The following is a 20750-nucleotide window of genomic DNA, read 5'->3' on the forward strand; positions in this document are numbered from 1 at the left end:
TTTTTTTTTTTTTTTTTTTTTTTTTTTTTTTTGAGACGGAGTCTCGCGCTGTCGCCCAGGCTGGAGTGCAGTGGCGCGATCTCGGCTCACTGCAAGCTCCGCCTCCCGGGTTCACGCCATTCTCCTGCCTCAGCCTCCTGAGTAGCTGGGACTACAGGCGCCCACCACCGCGCCCGGCTAATTTTTTGTATTTTTAGTAGAGACGGGGTTTCACTGTGGTCTCGATCTCCTGACCTTGTGATCCGCCCGCCTCGGCCTCCCAAAGTGCTGGGATTACAGGCGTGAGCCACCGCGCCCGGCCAACATTTTTTAAATAGAATTTCCAACCTCCTATGTTGGTGGTGTTCTCTGTAGGCCAAATTCCGATCGTTGCTCTCAGGCACTCAGACACTTTGGTCAACCAGAACACACAATGCTGAACCGTGTTAAGGAAATGAGTGACCTTGTTGTCATCCTCTTCATCCCTTTTCCTCCTTTGGAAACACTGCCACCTCTGGTTGTCCAAGTGCCCCCATCCTTCATGGCCTCAGTCACTTACTCATCACTCTCTTTTTCTCTTTCATGCATTCATTCATCCAGGTTTTTAATAAAATTTGCAATCAGATTAGAATGGAATTTATTTATTTACTTATAGTATTTATGTATTTAAATTGTTATTTATTATTTGCATTTCCTCAGCATCTACTGTGTGAGCCTCCAGCATTGGATGCATTTAGCCTCACTGTCTAGCGGGGGATGTTGAAGAAAAACAAAATACTCACAATCCGTGATAAACATGAAAATAGATGAGAAGAAAGCTATGAAGAGACAATTGACTTTGCTCTAGGGACTGAGAGAAAACTTAGAACCTCAGAGGATATTGCAGAACAGTTCTGGGGAAAAAAATCTTAAGAAAGATCTTGCCAGACAGAAAAAAAAGGAAGGGTTCTCCCAGCCGAGGAACAACAGCTGCAAAGGTCGTGGCGTCCGTGGGCGGCAGGGGCTTGCATGGGGAAATGCAAGGGGATTAACAGCCACTCACATGGACTGAGCTCCTGTTCTCCTGTTCTGGGTCCAGCACCTCATTAGCATGTGTTTTAGTTTCCTATGGTTGCTGTAACAAATGACCACAAATGAAGTGGCTGAAAACAACACGTATGTATGATCTTACAGTTCTGGAGGTCAGATATCCAAAACTGGGTCCCATAAGGCTAAAATTAAGGTAATGGTAGGGCTGTGTTCTGTCTGGAGGCTCTAGGAAAAACCCATTCCTTGCCTTTTCCAGCTTCTAGAGGTTACGCACAGTCCTTGGCTCATGGCCACTTCCTCCATCTTCAAATCCAGCAGTGTAGCATCTTTGGTAGGTGTTTTTGTTTTGTTTTGTTTTTTTGTTTTTTGTTTTCTTTTCTTTTTTTCGAGACAGAATCTTGTTCTGTCGTCCAGGCTGGAATGCAGTGGCCCCGTCACAGCTCACTGCAGTGTTGGTTGTTCCCAGGCTCAAGCAATCCTCCCACCTCAGCCTCCCAAGAGACTACGGGTATATGTCATCACACCCAGCTTTTATTTTTATTTTTTATGGTAGAGAATGCACTAATAATAACAACAATTGCAGCTACCACTGGTCAAGTGCTCCACGCCAGGCCCTGTTCTCAGAGCTGCGTGTGTGTTCCTCATACAGTCTCACAACAAAGAGGTAGTAATATTATGATATTCTTTGGTGTACAAATGAGGACACTGAGGCACCAAGAGGTTTAGTAACTTGCCCCAGAGCAGTGAGAAGCCAGAGATGGAGGACCTGGATGAAATAGACCATGGGGCAGATGAAGGGACGTTGTTCAGAAGTGGGGGCCATGGTGAGAGAGTCGGGGGCATGGGCTTACTTGTTAATTTTTTTTACTGTCTCCCAACTAGAGAGCCAGCTCCATGAGTGATCCATCTCCGAACACTCTACCCTCTAGCACCTGGCAAGGACTTGGAGCATAACAAAGTCTCAATAAATGGAAGAATGCGTGAACAAATGAAGAAATGAATGAATGAAGAAATGAATGAAGATTCAGAATCACCAAGGGTTGAAGTTTCAGGACAAGCTGACACACGGGATTTGTTAAAAACCCACTCAGAGACCAGGTGGCTCATGCCTGTAATCCCAACATTTTGGGAGGCTGAGGTGGGAGGACTGCTTGAGTCCAGGGGTTCAAGACCAGCCTGGGGAACATAGAGAGATCCTATCTCTACAAAAAAATATGAAAATTAGCTGGGTATGGTGGTCCGCACCTTTGGTCCCAGCTACTCAGGAGGCTGAGGTGGGAGGATTGCTTGAGCCCGGGAGGCCAAGGCTGCAGTGAGCTGTGATCGTGCCACTCCACTCCAGCCTGGGCAACAGAGCGAGACCCTGTCTCAAAAACAAAAACAAACAAACAAACAAAAATCCCCACTCAGACCCAGTAGCTCAGAATCAGCCTGGATGGGGGATGGGGTAGTCATAGAACCAGGCACTCCCATATCTTTGCAAAAAGGGGTGCGATCATATTGCTAACCCTTGCCCACGTTGAGGAAGGCTCCTCCAGACTCGGGCAGGAGGAGTCTGGCAGGGCTGGCTCCTCAGCTGAGGGTCTCAGTAAACTAGGTGGCTGTCAGTCAGGATGGATGGAAGAAGGTTCATGCTTTCTCTCCTTGCCCCCAAGAAGCAAGCTCTCTCCCAAGGTCCCAAACACCTTGATTCTTCATTCCGGACTGTGAGCAACCAGGGGATGGATTCTTGGTCCCAATCTCTGTGCCTGGCATATAAAAGGTGCTCAATCAATGTTTGATGAATGAACGAAATAATGTAAGAACTTGAGGGGGCACGGTGGGAGGAGTTTTTTCTGCTCCTTAGAACTTGTCCCCAGTCACCCAGAAGACCACATTTGCATACAAATAATTGATATTCTAATTACAAATCATTTGTATTGATTTAGTAAGCAGATCCCCAAAGCATCTCTAGAAGATAATTAGATTCCACGCTTCTCGGGGTAAGAACGGCGTATTTACCTCATTGTTCCCCCATGGCAGTGTGAGGCAGAAGAACTGTATGATAAATGTTTGATGAGGCAGTGAGCGAGCATGGTCTTAACTGTAAGGAAATTTTACAGGGTCCCCACAGATCATTTCCAGTGTGTTGAGGCAGTTGGGAGGGGGCAGGGGATGCGTTTTGTTAGTGTGTATGTCAAATTTGCAAATCTCTCTTTTCTCCGAGCCCTAGTGATTTTCCACCTCACGGCCTTCATTCATTGAGCAGACATTTGTGGAGGGGCACAGGGGCAGAACACCGAGGACCCAGAGACAAAAGACACGCAGACCCCTGTCTCCCACTGTCTAACTAGGAGACAAAGCAGAGCAAGACAGAACCTTGAGTGACCCTGCCAAGGAGTGGCTGGGGACGAGGGCCTCAGACCTCTCCCTGTTGTTTCTGTCTGCCTATCCCCAGGTCACCCCAAAGAAATGACAATAATACATAAACATTAAAAAAGTATTATGCAACCAGTGAGTGACAGCATCATTGGAAAACTTTGTTATTTTCATTGATCTGATTAGAAACTGTGCTTACTCTGCAAATGCAGCTTCAAATCCCCTCTTCCACTGTCCTTCCGACTATTCAGCCACCCCAGGGTGTCTGAGAAGAGAAACTGTGCAGCAGCCTCTGGTTGTCAGCATCAGAAAGCAAATACGAATCCCTGAATGCCAGAGCTAGGGAGGGCAGAGAGAAGCATGGGGGAAGGGGAGGAGGAGGGAGAGAAAGAGATAGAGAAGGAGATGGGAGAGACAGAAGGAAAGAGAGACAGAGAGGGAGGGAGAGAAAGAGAGGAAGGGGGAGAAAAAGAAGGAGAGAGAGGGAGGGGGAGAGAGACGGAGGGAGAGTTGGGAGAGAGGGAGATGTATATTATATATATGGGGAGGGAGGAGAGAGGACGAAAGAGGGAGGAAGAGAGAGAGGGAAGAGGAAGAGACAGAAAGAGAGAGGGAGGAAGAGGGAGGGATAAGTGGGGAGAGAGAGAGCGATGGAGGGAGAGAGAGATGGAGGAGCAGAGACGGGGGAAGAGAGAGGGAGAAGAGAGAGAGGGAAAGAGAGGGAGGGAGAGAGAGACGGGGACAGACTGAGAGAGAGGGAGGGAGGAAGAGAGACAGAGAGAGGGATGTAATGTGGGGGTGCAGGGAAGACCATGGCATGGCGTTGTAAGTTTCGGTTTCTCCATTTTCATTTTTCTGCTCCCCACTCCCAGGAATGCGTAGAGCCATAGATTATCAAGTGACTGTCACAACTTTGCTTTTGTATCTGCGGGAAAACCCCAAACAAGGGTGATTACAATAGGTAAAGTACACACAGCGCTCTCCTGAAATCCAAATGATCACAGCAGGCCCTGCCATTTTGTGCTGAGAAAGGAATGTGTCTTTGCTATGAGCCCTCCCTGTGCCGATCAGGCAGTAGGGAAATTATGGGCTCTGTAGACCGATGGCCTGGGTCCCAACCTGCCCTTCACAGCGCTGTGACTCAGCAAATGTGTGGCCTTAGGCTGCTGGCAATGCCTTCCAGACAAAGACCCCCAGGACACATCTATGGGGGAATAAATTCACCGCCTGGGTACTTTGGGAGTGTGAAGCAGAGGGGGTTCCCTAAGAGGGGTCAGAAGAGACTCAGGGATTGGGGATAACGTTGGTGATTTCAGGGCAGGGGTCCAGGAAGTGAGCTTTACTCTGCATTAGGTGCTGTCGGGACCAAGACTTGGGGTCATACTGTAATTGCATCCACAAGGACTAGAGTGACGGAGAAGTCTTGTTTATGTTTTGGCCCGCCATGGTCAGAGTGGCCTTGTGTGATGTCAGTGTCCTGTGACATTGCTGAAGTTGTCTTGTGAAATTGTGGCCTTGTGTTGATGGCAGCGTCTCTTCGACAGGAGACAGGATACCAAGGCCAGCTGCCAGGGCCAGGCCAGCTTCTGGCTGATTATCTATTCTTCACCGTCTGAGCCTCGGCCACTTCCTCATCTGTATGGTGGGGATAATGGAAGTTCCTGCCTCTTCGATCTGGGGAGGACTCAGTGAATGGATGCAAGTAAAGTTCTTGCTGCAGTGATGTTAGCTCTTATCACGAGGATGGCACACTCATGGGGTCTCACATCACCAGGGATTTCAATGAGGTCCCTAAATCGATCTCTTATGTCAGAATCTGGGGGTTGTGTGGTGTGTGAGCCCGAGAGCTCTTGTGTTCTCTGAGACTGTTGTTGCAGCTGGCTGTGTCTGTCTTTGGGTACTTGGTGAAGGAAGTAAGTTCATCGTGAAGTTGGGGTTGGTAAACCCCTCTTGTACCAATACCCCAAGTACATCCAGGAATTGGGGCACCGAAAACTGGTTCTTTATTTTTTATTTTATTTTTTTGAGACAGAGTCTCACTGTCACTCAGGCTGGAGTGCAGTGGCACAATCTCAGCTTACTGCAACCTCTGCCTCCTGGGTTCAAGCGATCCTGCCACCTCAGCCTCCTGAGTAGGTGGAATTACAAGTGTGCACCACCACGCCCGGCTAATTTTTGTAGTTTTAGTAGAGATGGTGTTTCACCATGTTGGCCAGACTGCTCTTAAACTCCTGACCTCAAGTGATCAGCCCACCTCGGCCTCCCAAAATGCTGGTATTACCATGATACCAGTCACCATGATACGTGAGCCACCATGCCCGGCCGAAAACAGGTTCTTCATGATCATTTTGAACTCTGTGAAGACATTCCCTCTTCTCCAATATTTACATGTTTTTAAGTAAAAGCCTATGATTCTTAATTTGCAGCAACTAGGAAAAGAAAAATGTCATAAATACTTTCTGTTATTTCCTCCTACGGGAAAGGTATCACCCGAAGAACCATCTCCCCATTTCTTCATTTCTCGAAATATTAATTAATTCCCTACTGGGGTCCTAATTTATTTGTCTTGTGATAGTGCATGGCACATGGTGGGAGTCCTGAAACCGTGTCCTGGATTTTCATTTATTTATTCTTGGGAGTCTGAGATGTAGGACTTCGCAGTGGCAGGAATGTTTTAATGTTTGACAAAACAAATAATAAATGAGGAGGGTTCAGCCTTTGAAAGCAGGTACCTGCGAGGGCAGGAATACAACCTTTGCCTGGCCTCAGCGGCTGCTGCGCTCTCTGCAAAGTCTCCAGGGCGCCCCGCCATCTCGGCTGTCCTTGCGTTCCTTCCCAGCCTCTCTGCTCCCTGCTCTGAGCATCATTTCTCTTGGTGAAACCCCTTTGAACCTATTATTCTCCTGCAGCTGGGGCTACAAGGAATCTTTTGTCTTTTTCTCATTTTACTTTGCAACTTAAGCCATTTTTCTTTTCTTCATTTCGTGTTTATATGTGTACATGCATGCATGTGTGGGTGTACTATTTTGAAATGATGGCATTATGAAAAATAAAGACAAGCTTTTATATTTTTTAGGCTTTAATAGAAAAACAATAAAGAAGTCCCTAATGGACCCATGGCAAAAAAAAAAAAAAGCAGGCACTAAAATGTAAATGGTTTTGTACAAGCAGTTGTATGCTAAGGCTAATAATGGAATTTGTATGTTTATTATTGGTGCAATTAATAATATTGATTTATAAAACCCGATTGCTTGCCCTCATTAGCTATTCACAGTAACCTCATAAAGTTTGCAACATTATCCTTTCGCAATGTAAAATCACACACCAACTCACAGAAGAGACAGGCAAAGTTTAAGTACATTCACTGACTCAGCAAAAGACTGAGGAATGTCTTCCATCTGGCCTTGAAGCCCCTTTTGATAAATAACACCACCCGTCATTCATTCCAGAAACCATCCCAAGTAAGTCCAATTTTATTCCACTTCTTGAAATGTTCTCTTCACAATTTCTGGATTTAAACTTAAACTGGCACATCCCTCCACTACATCGAATGCTGAAGAGCTTGTAAAGTTTTCTTTTTTTTCCTTTCCATATTGGCTGGGTTCTTCCTTCGATCAGGTGGCTGTTTTTTTTTTTTTGGGGGGGGGAGACTTTGATATACACAATAATCATCTTCATACATGTACTATAAGAGGCTTCAAAACTTGCTGTCCTTTCAGCACCCACAAGGTCGTTCACAGGTCGCTTATAAAAACTGCCACTTGAGGCCGGGCGCGGTGGCTCACGCCTGTAATCCCAGAACTTTGGAGGCCGAGGCGGGTGGATCACGAGGTCAGGAGATCAAGACCATCCTGGTTAACACAGGGAAACCCCGACTCTACTAAAAATACAGAAAAATTAGCCGGGCATGGTGGTGGGCGCCTGTAGTACCAGCTACAGGCAGAAGAATGGCATGAACCCAGGAGGCGGAGCTTGCAGTGAGCTGAGATCATGCCACTGCATTCGAGCCTGGGCGACAGAGTGAGATTCTGTCTCAAAACAAACAAACAAACAAACAAACACCTGCCACTTGGCCACCAACACTGCCTTCTCCTATTACCTTCAGAAGAAGTAATTTAAGAACATGGAAAGAAACCCACAGGGATCTCAATTCTCTAATAAGAGGTTTATCATCTTGGAAATAGGAAATATAAAAATAAATCTAAGCAGGCAAAACACTCTTGGGATAGTTCATGATTCAAGGGCCTGGATATTAAGGACTGACTCAGATAGCAAACCGCCCAGCTGGTAGAGAGCTTTCACGTCACCCAGCCCAGTCTGTTGTCATGTTTATTTGTGTGTGTGTTTTAACTGTTGTGTGTTCTCATTTATATGCAAACAAGATATGACTTGACCTTATCACTTGAGCGGCTGATGGCAATTTTAATGCTGATGATAGTATACCACTGGAGCATATTCCATGCCCCAACGCTGTACATTCGCCTCTAATTTACATTCACAATCCCACAACTTTCTTCTTAAAAATGCCCTTTTCAAACGGAGTGGAACCTTGCAGCTTTCCCGTTATATTTTCCATATATTTTATTTAACAGAGGCCTGAAGGTTCATTCTGGGCTGAATATTAATAAAGAGAAATCTGACCCCCTTGTTCTGTTTCCACCCCTCTAACAGCAGTATCCGAGGTTCTATTATCTTCAAGCACATTTCTCAAAATGTGGTCTCTGGATTTTTAGACTGTTTACTGGAAGATGCTAAAAAGTTGTGTTTAAAATTTAAAAAAAAAAAGGCAAAAAGAGGCCTGATTAAGATCATAATTAACAAAGTGATTCATTTTGACCAGGTGCTAGCCGAAAGCTTTCTTTTTTTCCCTTCTTCTCTCTTGCAAGCTCCACTGGTGTTATAATGAAAAGCAGTAAGTAACACTCCCGGTGGGTAAATTCTAAAAGGCTGATGAGGCTTGGCTTCCCAACCAACACTGACATTTTTAGTGGAGAATCATGTTTTTGGCCAGTATTATTATAAGCCAAACAACTGACAGATTTAAAAGGCTCTGTGTTTTATAGTTTACCATCTCAATGGAAATCTGCCTCTTAAATTCTAATGGAAAAAAAAATCTGCAGTAAACTTTGAAGTTACTTAGAAATCTAGGTCCATAATTTAGTTCTTATATGCTCCAAGGCAAGCAGCTAGATGCTTGTAGAAAAATAAAGCAAGGCTGTTTTGTGTATGCATTTACAACATCCCTGTTTGTTTTGGGTGTATGCTAATTTGTGTCTTCCTTTCTGGTGTCGTGATTCCCTTTTTCTTGGCAATAACAAATGGGACTGGCTTCTGCCATAGTACTATCTTGACTGGGTGTAGATTAATATTCTCCTCTTTTTTCCCAAGTGGGAGGCACCTGGATATTCTCCTTCTTAACAGGTATTATTTATGCTCCCTCCATCCCCCGTTGTCCAAGAGGATTTAGGGCAGCTTGAAAAGATACATATTAAATTTCAGAATGAAATGAATGTGTGCTATCAAGTTTTACACTTGCCCCAAATCTGGCTCTAAGGTTTTTACTGACCAAGCTGAATAGGGTGTGTGTGTGTGTGTTTAAAAGAGAAAAATAAGACAAATGCAACTTCAGTGTATCTATTGAGCCAATGTTCACTAAGGATTTGAAGACAGGATTAGAGTGCAAGAGTTCCTGATTTTTTTTTTTTTTTAATATGAAAAAATTCGGCCAGGTGCAGTGGCTCATGCCTGTAATCCCAGCACTTTGGGAGGCTGAGGTGGGTGGATCACGAGGTCAGGAGATCGAGACCATCCTGGCTAACACGGTGAAACCCCGTCTCTACTAAAAATACAAAAAATTAGCTGGGCATGGTGGTGGGTGCCTGTCGTCCCAGCTACTCGGGAGGCTGAGGCAGGAGAATGGTGTGAACCCGGGAGGCGGAGCTTGCAGTGAGCCAAGATCATGCCACTGCACTCCAGCCTGGGTGACAGAGTGAGATTCCATCTCAAAAAAAAGATAAAATCCACACACACTCATGGTAAAAAAATTTAAAAGTACAGAAGTATGTGTACAGGAGAAAGTGAAAACCAGGCGACAGTTCTGTGGGCCAAGCCTCTCTTCTCAGAGGTAAGTTCTGTTAACAGCTTTCCACAGGAAACCACAGATTTCCAGACTTTAAGAGCAGAAAAGAATAATATCAAGTGTTAGCAAGGATGCTGTACAACTACAATTCTTGCACACTGCTGGGGGGAGTTATATTGATACACCACTTTATTTTTATTTTTTGAGATAGAGTTTCACTCTTGTTGCCCAGGCTGGAGTGCAATGGTGTGATCTCGGCTCACTGCAACCTCCGCCTCCTGGGTTCGAGTGATTCTCCTGCCTCAGCCTCCCAAATACCTGGGATTACAGGAGCCTGCCACCATGCTTGGCTAATTTTTATATTTTTAGTGGAGTTGGGGTTTTGCCATGTTGGTCACGCTGGTCTCAAACTCCTGACCTCAAGTGATCTATCCACCTCGGCCTCCCAAAATGTTGGGATTACAGGCATGAGCCACCACACCCAGCCAGATACACCATTTTAGAAAACTATCTACAAAAGCAAAAACAAATACATATTGAGAATGTGTGTGTATGTGTGTATTTCTCATGACCCAGTAATTCCACTCCCAGGCACATGACCAAGAGAAACCTGTACAAGCCTTTATACCAAAGATGTATGTAGGGTTCATTGTGGTACATTCTTAATGGCAAAAATCTGGAAATAATCCAATGCCTATCAATATAGACTAGATAAATAAATGGTGGTTTATTCACACAGTGGAATCCTACATAGCAGTAAGAATGAATGAGAATATACAACATACCATGTTGGGTGAAAGAAGCCAGATCCATGGAACCATATGGTATGTATATAAAGTTGAAACCAGATAAAACTCATCAGTGATGTTAGAGAAGGAGCACAAGGTGGGGCATCTGAGGTGTGGCAGATGTCCCACTGTGTGATCTGAGGGCTGGTTATGTGGGTAACCTCTGTGAAATTTAATTGAGCTATACCCAAGATTCATGGCATTTTTTGTAGGTTTTATACTTAAAAACATGGAAAAAACAAAACAGCAAACCACCAGACTTATAGCAAAGTTATTTTAACTGAATCAGAAAATGATTATCAGGGAGACAGCTTACAAAAAAAAATTATGTGAGATGTTTATGCTTTGTTAATGCTGTGTTAAATATTTGACAGCTATAGGTATCCCACCAAAACAGCCACATGTGATAAGCTCTTATTATCTTCCCTTTGTGAAGATAAAGGAAACACAGGTCAGAGAGGTTAAGGGCCTTGTCTAGGGCCACAAAGCCTGAAAAGATGCTCTGATGAGACTCAAATCCAAGCCTGTTTGTCTCAAGCCCTCTCTGGTTCCCTCACTTGAACTTGTAGGTAAGGTACTCTTTGGCACAACTACACTGTACAGGCAAATGTGCTTCTACCTAAGAGGAACAGCAAAGAGAACACGGATGTGTGTGAGCCAGTGCTTCTGCTGGCAATGAACGGTACTGGGGGTGCAGGGTTCAAGTCAGCACTGGGATGGAAAGACTAGCATCTTTGATGAAATCCCCAAAATAATGGAAGACAAGGGAAGACCTTTTCTTCTATGATCTAGGGCACCACACTGTTCCTTTCTTCCAGGGGCAGCAAACTTCCCTCTAAATGCTCACTGGTGGCCTTGCTGACCTGCTTCTAGAACCCCCATCTTAACTACTGAAGAGCAAGGAGAGGGAGGAGTTGTATAAGATAAGGATATGGGAAGCTGGGAAGCTTCAGATACCTTGGTACAAATAACTTGCTGCTCACCAGACACTACAGCTGTCAAAATTCTGGTATTTCAGTATCCAAAGGTCATTTAAAAACGACTTCAGAATATTTGGTTAAGAAGAACATATCATGAGTAATATCACAAAGAGAAACCATTTGGGAGGCATATATATATATATTTGTAAACATAGCATTTTATTAACAAAATGTTTACACCTTTCTTACAACAAAACAGTGATTTAGCATGTTATACTCTATAAAAGTGTATTATAGAATATTCAAGCTAAAACAATATTATTTAAAAGTATGGCAAATCAACTTTCATTTGCAAACTATCTCCTATGAGCATAGGTATGAAAACAAAAATCTTACAACAAAAAACAAAAGGTCTAGTTTTCTTTTGTCAGCATCTATAAACAATACAGACATCATATGGTTTATATACACTTAGGTCCAGCCCAAGGTTAAGACTGCAAAAATAAAGTCTTCAGACATCCACAGAAGCTTGGCAAACCACCACTGCAGCATTCCATTACAGGTAACCAGGCCATGTGTCATGCAGTACGGCCAAGACCATCAATTTGGGCTGTTTATAATAGTGCTACAAAGCGGCCAAACTGTAAGCAACTGAATTTTACTTTCATAATAGATGCTATTATAAAAAGGCACAAATATCTTATTCCTTGCATCAGGTCTTGAAAAGGCATGACATTCTTAGGAGCAAGAGACTGCTGGTAGGACGGCTTAGCTTTCTTTTTTCTTTTTTTCTTTTTTTTTGAAAAATGTCCAGGCTCATTGCTATAGCTGTTTTTCTTCAAGACTTTTGATTTAGACTTCTACACGCTTAACAAATGCTTTATTACAAATTCAGCGAAGTTCTGACCACTTATGTTAACTATCTTATTACCAATGGTAAAACAAAACAAAACAAAAAAACCAAAACCCATTTTGTCAACTGGCCATGTTCCCAGTGTAAGGGAGTGCTGCTATTCTCTTTCTGAAGCACTGGAGTTCTTCACCTAACACCGGTCTTTGTGTTTCTTATTTTATTTGTTTTAATTCTCTGGCCGGTTTTCTTTTCTTTCAAAAATGTTAAACTAAGAATTGTACATGTCTTTGAGGTCCCTGTGATATTTTGAGACCTGTATGGAATGTGTAATGGACTGAATGAGGGTAACTGGGATTTCCTTCACCTCGCTTATCTTTTCTTTGTTCTGGGAATATTCTGATTCTTCTAGCTATTTTCAAATACACAATCAATTATTGTTAGATGCAGTCTCCCTACTGTAATATCGAATGCTCCAACTATTCCTTCTATCTAAGTGTATTTCTGTGCCCACTAATCAACTTCTGTTCATCCCCCACCCCGGGCCTGTGCATTTCTGACAGTGCTTGTTAAAAAAGCCCAGCTGGAGCGGTTGAGCAGCCCCTGTTGCTGTGGCCACGGAAGGCCGCAGGGGAAGGCGTATTACATATGTGGAGGAGGTGGCTGCGGCCGTGTGTCTCTAAGGGAGAGCCCACAGGAAAATGAACATAAAGGAAATAAAGCGAGAAGGCTGCTTCAATCAGAGATGGTAAGATGTAAATTCTTAAAAAGGTCAGAGGGATGATTGACAATTATGTGAGTGACTCACAAAGTGAAATGATGAAAAGACTGAACTGCATGAGAGTTAAAAAAAAAAAAAAAAAAAATCTCTTCCAGGGCAATAAAGCTCTGACTACATAGGATAACAAATGGTTTAAAAATGGAGCCACCACTCATGCCTGTAATCCCAGCACTTTGGGAGGCCGATACAGGCGGATCATGAGGTCAGGAGTTCCAGACTAGTCTGACCAACATGGTGGAACCCTGTCTCTACTAAAAATACAAAAAATATTAGCCAGGCGTGGTGGCAGGCGCCTGTAATCCTAGCTGTTCAGGAGGCTGAGGCAGAAGAATTGCTTGAACCCGGGAGGCGAAGGTTGTAGTGAGCCGAGATCGCGCCACTGCACTCCAGCCTGGGTGACAGAGTGAGACTCCGTCTCACACACACACACACACACAAAGCCACCCATCAGTTGCTCTGACTAGCCAGCTGCCAATAATTCGCCCTGTAATGAACTGACCAGTCCCTCTAACATCAGATGCATGGGCCACGTTAAGGTAGTTTTACAAACTCTAATGTCGTAAGTTCATATACAAAGTAAGTGAATATAAACAAATTCAAGTGCTGGCTTCAAAATTTTTCAGGAGTAAAACTGATTATTCAAGTATAAACTTAATTAAAAATTAATGGCCAAATGATACTAGGATTAAGCCCCAAAGCAAAGTCAAGCACCACCATGGGCATGGGCACAGGGACTGCTCACGCCAGTGGGCCCCACTCTACTTGGGCCGCCAGTGGCCTCTGAACTGGCCTAGAGGAAGAGGTATGCCCAGCTCTTCTACAATACGACGTTACATGCTGCAGGGGTTTCCTTGACAATTTCAGTTCTAAGTAAAAATTATTGGCCCTATGTGTGAAATGCTATTTTAAGGATGATTTCCTCCACAGTACTGCCTTCAAAAGTTTCCCTAAATAATGAAAAGTTCCTCAATCCAGCAAAAACTGGAATCAGTAAAACTGGCATGTTTTGTTTGTTAGATTATTAATGTCTACAACTTAAAACTGTCAATTAAGAAAAGCCCTTTAAAAAAATCATTACTAGTTGGGCGTGGTGGCTCAAGTCTGTAATCCCAGAACATTGGGAAGCCGAGGCGAGTGGATCACCTGAGGTCAGGAGTTTGAGACCAGCCTGGCCAACATGGTGAAACCCTGTCTCTACTAAAAATACAAAAATTAGCTGGGTGTGGTGGTGCACGCCTATAATCCCAGCTACTCAGGAGGCTGAGGCAGGAGAATTGCTTGAACCCAGGAGACACAGGTTGCAGTCAGCTGAGATTGTGCCACTGCACACCAGCCTGGGCGACAGAGTGAGCCTCCATCTAAAAAAAGAAAAAAAAAAAAAATTGTTCCTCTCTTATGGCTTTTAATTGGCTGATAGGACTTTGGCACTTGAATTCTTTTTCATGAAAATAATTTTGTTGTTGCAATTATCATGCATTTTGTGGAGCACTGGGCACCATACAGATCTGAAAATGAACTTGTAGTAAATTAAACATTTTTTGTTAAATCTGTTAGACACCATGGTTTTAATTTCACCATCTACTAATGATACATCTTACTCTTACTATGTAAAATGTTCAACGTAATAAAAGGAATAGACGGAAGGTTTGGGAATTTTTATTTTTTTTAAGCTTATGAATCCTTTTGTTTTGAAGCCAAAAATTTTCTGGCCTGTCAATAATTGATTATACTCTAAAAGGAAAGAAAACAGATATTAGTTATTTGTGACGGTACAGACCATCAAATTAAACTTGATCTATGCTACTGGAAGTCCTAGATTTGGAAAGTAAATCATTTTCCTATATGCTAAGAGAATCCTGAAAGACAGAAATATGAAGATTCTTGGTTCTATTTATTCACTTTCCACATTATGTCTAATGAAACTTCATCACAATCGGTCTCTCACTTATCGTTCTCTTAGACTGAAAAAATGGAGGTTCCTGAAAAATGCAATATCCTAATATTTTTTAGACTTTCATTTGCACATAAAACAGGACAAATGCCCTAGAATTCCATTAAAGTTTCTTGCAAACTGGATAATCAAATTGCCTGGATTTCTATCATTAGAAGTCAAGACAAGCAACTCCACTGTCAAGAGAAATTGGCAGAGGTTGTTTCTTTAAGTTCTAGGCTAAATTCCACCCCCACCTCTTTTTTCTAAAACTATAAAATATAATGTTTATCTCATGGATAAATTTGTTTCTTAGACTATTTTTTTAAAATCATAGCACAGCAGGAGTTAAAACAAATATCCTAAACATCATCTTGAATCATTTAAAAATCCTTTTGATAAACCAAGCTAACTGGAGGCAGGTATATAGTTAACAGCTTGACCCCTGAAGGTACATTCCATTTCTTCCTTTAAAAAATATTAACTGTTAAGAGGTAGAAAATCTCTTGAAGTCAAACGGTAAAACTGTCCCTTTAAAACAAATGTAAATAATGACTTTTACAGGTTCGCTATCTAGTTTGTCATTGTCATTTAACTTTCATTACAGAGTTAGAAGGAACATTTATAGCCCAGTGAGGTTAGAGGGGAGAGCCAGCCTGAGTTTGTGCGCTGTCATTTCCCAAATGTTCTAGAGCGAGTACCGAGTATACCTTAGTTAAGGAATTTCCAATAATTTTTCCCTGGAAGAAAAGGGTTTTCGCAATACTTACACAGGTTCCTGCAGAGACATGTGGATGTTTAGGGGGGCTCATCTGCTACTTAAGCAACATACTGTGCAACTATATCTTATACTCTTAAGGGCCCATGAATCACGTCCTTGATGTATTCTGAAAGAATAAGTGAAAGTACCAAAACGAATTCTGTAACTCACTCTTAGAATCTAAAAGATGCCTGTAACCATGAGCAAATGCCATTCTGAGCTGGAGGCTGACATGCCAATTAGTGCAGTGTCATTGGAATCTAAACCCCTTATTTTAACACGGTGCCCTACAAATACTGACATTTTGTTTTGACAGTTACAGGAAAGTTAGCTAAAGGATATTTTCATTACTATATTTCCCAGAGTTTAATTTGGAAGGCCTCCTAGACCAATTTTCCTCCTTGAGAACAGAAAAGAAATACATACAAGACTTAAAGAGAAGTTTTGAAATTAAAGGTGGTTTCCTTTCCCTTTAGATATTTAAGAATAAGAGGAATTGATAACTTCAAAAAGGACACCAGCCCACAGAGAGGAGGCAAGCCTCTAACACAAAAGTCCTGATCCTTTCAGACATCCAGAAAGTGTGTGCACAACGGGAAACAGGCACTTCAAACAACATCATAAACGGTCAAAAGAAAATAAGTTACTTTGAAAAGAACTAAATCTTTCAGCTGCTTCATGTAAAACTTATCCTGACTGAGGCTGACAAGCAGGTGACGGACGCTTAATCATAATCTTACTTTATGTTCTTTTAATCACCAGATGATAGTTAATTAGTTATCATAGAATCAGAAAAACACTTGTGTGAAAGGAGAGTTCTGGAGACCATTGGTTTCTAGGATTGGACACCTGCAAAGAGCTTATTTCAATTTCTCTGAAAAGAATCAACATAAAGTAGCAGCTAATTAATAATTTTTCTCTTCAGTCCTGAGAGTTTTAAAAAATGGCCCTGTATCGTAAGAAAACCAAAAAATGTTTATAGATGGGCATATGTCTCAATTCCTTTGAAATCTAGCCTCTTCTCCATAATAAATTATTATAAAGAAAATATGAAATGTGTATTAGATCATTGCTTAGTCAGGTTAATAATCCAAAATGTGCTCAAAATAAAACACTGCTTCTGACTTTAATATTCATCTTTGCATTTTAGAAGCAAATGAAATAAGTAAAAACATTTTTTTTCCTGCTTTCACAGAGTATGGATTACGGATCTGAGACAGCAATTTTTTCTTATTGTTGTTGCTAAGCATTAAAAGGATATTACATGAGAAACAGTGCTGAGTCAACTTCTTAGACAGACTGATGAAAATGAGAGAAGAGGCCCGAAAAATACATTAAGTACAAGCTTCGTATCACTCATTCTGTTAATAAAACGTGGCTACAATAAAACAGAATCACACCCTACATATGGGAGGGAGTGTGAGAAATCATGAAATCAGCAAAGGGCTGATGAGATGGACCCACATTGGGCTTGGTACAGTAAAACATCACAGTAATATCAGAGACATCCAGATGCCTCACCAGTTAAGATGAGCTCAGAAGACCTTGCCTTTCCCCATGCACCGGGATACCATACAATCACCAACAGCCACTGCTGGGTTTGGTGGAAAAAATGTGAAGGTCATAGATTTGCACCATCTTTTGGTAAAATAAGACAGAAAGGGTCGCACATGCTTTGCCTCTTCGGTAATGAGTCAAGCAACCTGTTTTTACTTTGTTGTCATGGAGATAGAGGCCCAGCAGTGGGAATTCTAGGGACATACTAGGGCGGTGCCCAGATGCCTGGGATCCATCTGGATGTATACAGAAGAAAGTCAAACTACTTTCAGTTGTAAAGCGCCTGGCCCTGGGAATCACATGGCTTCTCTAGGAGCTTGCTAATTTAGCACTGGGGAGGAAGCAAAATCCTAGGGGGATGGAGCATCCACGTGTCTTTTAAACAAAACGAAGTTAGAATTTTTACTAACGACATTCTTTCTATATGATTTCAGAAGATAAAAAAAAATTCCAAATTCTTAAGATATACAACAGGGAAAAGGGAACTGTTTTTTACTTAATCTGAATTATAATCTTCCCATTAAAATCTATCCATATTAAGTGGGGGGCACAAAATAATAACAATTATTTTTTAAAGTTTCAGCTGTTCAGTTTAAGGATAGCTCTGAAAATACAATTTAGTTTGAAATTCAAGCTGTTTCATTTCCTATTAAATCTTGTAAATTTCCTTCCCCTACAATACTCAGGTTGGAAGGGTGCCAAATTAGACCAGGAACAAATTTTCACCAACTTCACTTCAATGCTTTATTTTTAGATTATATTAAAAACCTCATTAGGCTCCCTGAGGGAAAAGAGTGTTAACCACTAACAGAGGCAGGCAAAAATAAAGGAAACAAAAAGATAAGCTAAATTGTTAACAAGGAAAGCTCCTCAGTTGGTCTGAGGATGCTGTACAAGCTAAAAGAAACTTATTACCAAGACCAGGTAAATGACTTGGGGTTGGAGATTCATCTTTGACCCTCAGGCTAGTAAGGACTAGTCAGATTTGTCAAAGTGGCATATGTCCTTATTACCATTTCCGGATGGGATCTGGTGGAAGGCGGGTGGGTAGAAGGGAAGGCAGACTGTAACCTTTAAAGACTGTATACCTTTATACAATACCAATGTGCCTGAGTCTCCCGTTAACAGGCTGAAAACTGGGCAGGCATATGCAAGACTGGGTGCAAGATTCAATGGAATGTCAAATGAAACTTAGAGTTTATTAATGTATTTACATAATTTATAATCTTTAAGCAATGGCCTCATAAATATAGACTACAACTTTACATATGCTAAGCAACAGATACTTGCTTTTCCCCACCAAAATACTTGGGTTAAAAAATAATTGACAGCATTTACACCACCTTCTTCACTTCCTTTTTCTTTCTTTTTAAACCATTGCTACTCAGTTCAGAACATATGAAATTCAATTTATTCTGGGCAGCTACTCTACCATCACCATCTTGATCATGAGAGCTTATTTAAAAAGGTGCCAATAATGTGTTTGGTGGCACACACCATGACAAGGTCAGAAGGAAACCCAGGGTGAGCTAGGCATCTGCTGCTATCATTGTTAATTTACTGTACGTATCCTAGGCTAACATGTTCAATGAAAAGTGCTTTAGAGATGGCAGAAATGAAATCATTTCCATCAGTCCTATAAATAACCCATTTTAGCTTCAGATAATAATTGTCCTCCCTCCACTTAAACTATCCCACTATATTTTAAATGATACAACTCCCTCTAACAGTGGTAACAGAAACGAAGGAAATTATAATCTCCACAAGGTCTTTTTTTTCCCTTAAGAACCACGAAAGTGCTAATTTTCCCTTTACAAATGTTACATAAAATCTTGATTACAAAACTACTCAACAACTTAATCCTACCATCCATAAAGTTATATGTTCCTTTTCAGCAAGGTCAAAAGCCAACGATGTAGTCCCTTTGTACATTAGAGATTCTTTACATAATAGAAGTTCACAGACTAAAATATCATTGCTGCAGTCTCTGGAGAACAGAACTGGTCAATTTCTGTGAATCATTTTTGTACGGAGAAGACTCAAGACTGGCTAGGTGAAAACTGGTGGTAGGGACCCCAGTCCTCCTGTTAACTTTCAGGACCACCTACTTCATCATCAAGTCTGAGGGGCTGAGGTTCGGTCAGCAGCAGCTCCGCTTTGGCTCTGAAGGCTGTCTTCGGAGTTTGAAGCCCTTACCGCCAGATGGCGGGTTGGCGTCAGTGGATGGAATTCTTCGACCTAAACCAAGATGAGAAGAGGGAAGGGAGTGAGCTTTAACTTTCTCAGACACAACAATTTTGCTGATGCAATTTGACAGGTTTCACTGAAGTTAAAAAAAAAAAAAAAGTTTAATAAACTTTTTATACTCAAATAATTTTAGATTTATAGAAAAGTCGCAAAGATGATAGAGCTCCTGTGTACCTCCCACCCAGTTTCCCCCAGTGCTGACATATTACCACGGGACATTTGTCAAAATGAAGAGTTCAACATTGCCACATCACTATTAACTCCAGACTTTTTTCAGATAGCATCAGTTTTTCCGCATGTCCTGTTTCTGCCCCAGGATCCAAACAAGGATATCACACAGCACTTAATAAAAGCTTTTTGATTAAAAAAAGCCACACATTAAAAACATTTTGTTTTGAGTAGGTAATACATATGATTTATTTTTAAAAAGTTCAATCAGAATATGGCTGTCCCTCTGTCTCATAACAAGGCCACCACTGTGGCCCATTTCTCGTACAGGCTTCCAGAGACATATATGCACAAACACTCAGGCACACCTACATCCCTACCCATCTCCCCTTTCCAAGGCCAAATGGGGCAAGAAATAAAGCAAACCATAGGCACCATTCTCCACCATGATACTTTGACTCAACACATCCTGGGGATTGTGGCATCATAGTACATGGAGAAAGAGCTGCCTACTTTTTTTTTTTTGAGACAGGCTTACCTGCTCTGTCACCTAGGCTGGAGTGTAGTGGCATAATCTGGCTCACTGCAGCCTAAGCTTCCTAGGTTCAAGCGATTCTCCCACCTCAGCCTCCCAAGTAGCTGGGACTACAGGCATGTACCACCATGCCCAGCTAATTTTTATATTTTTAGTAGAGACGGGGTTTCGCCATGTTGGCCAGGCTGGTCTCGAACTCCTGACTTCAAGCAATCTGCCTGCCTTAGCCTCCCAAAGTGCTGGGATTACTGGTGTGAGCCACTGTGCCTGGCCTGCTGCCTTCTTTTTAACAGCTCTACAATACTGCATTTGCAGATGGACCACCAGTCATTTAACCATTTCTCTACTGATGGATGTTTAGTTTGTTTCCAACATTTTGATGTTATTAACAAAGATGCAAGAAGCATCTCTGTCAGCTTACGAGTGTATCTGCAGGATTAATGCCAGGAGCGGAAGAGCCAGGTCACAGCATTCTACTCCTAGGCGTTTGTCTGACACATACGTTGTATTCCAGTATCTATCTAGCGTAAACGCAGGAAGAATGTGCAATTTACATTTTGACAGATGCTGCCAAATTACTCTCTGAAGAGGCTGTGCCACTACATTCTCCTACCAACAATGCATGACAATGAACAGGTTTCACTTCACTGCTCCGTGAAGCATAAGGCCAATTTCGAGAGAATCCTTAAATCACCTACCTACCTACCTGGCTGATAACTCAAGGGTTGCTTCTTGTACAAAGGCTTTCCTGACATTCTCCCACTTCCTT

At 42.1% G+C, this 20750-nt stretch overlaps 1 protein-coding gene across 1 annotated transcript in view; it reads right to left on the bottom strand.

The window, feature by feature from the left end:
- Nucleotides 1–11351: 11351 nt before the first annotated feature.
- Nucleotides 11352–20750, bottom strand: part of RAB22A (RAB22A, member RAS oncogene family) — a 59400-nt gene continuing 50001 nt past the window's right edge. Inside the window, exon 7 of the mRNA XM_025399572.1 lies at nucleotides 11352–19269. Coding sequence (XP_025255357.1) covers nucleotides 19172–19269 — 98 coding nt within the window. The 3' untranslated portion in view covers nucleotides 11352–19171. The remainder of the gene's footprint in view (nucleotides 19270–20750) is intronic.

This window comes from Theropithecus gelada, chromosome 10 (assembly GCF_003255815.1).
Source record: "Theropithecus gelada isolate Dixy chromosome 10, Tgel_1.0, whole genome shotgun sequence".
Lineage (NCBI taxonomy): Eukaryota > Metazoa > Chordata > Mammalia > Primates > Cercopithecidae > Theropithecus > Theropithecus gelada.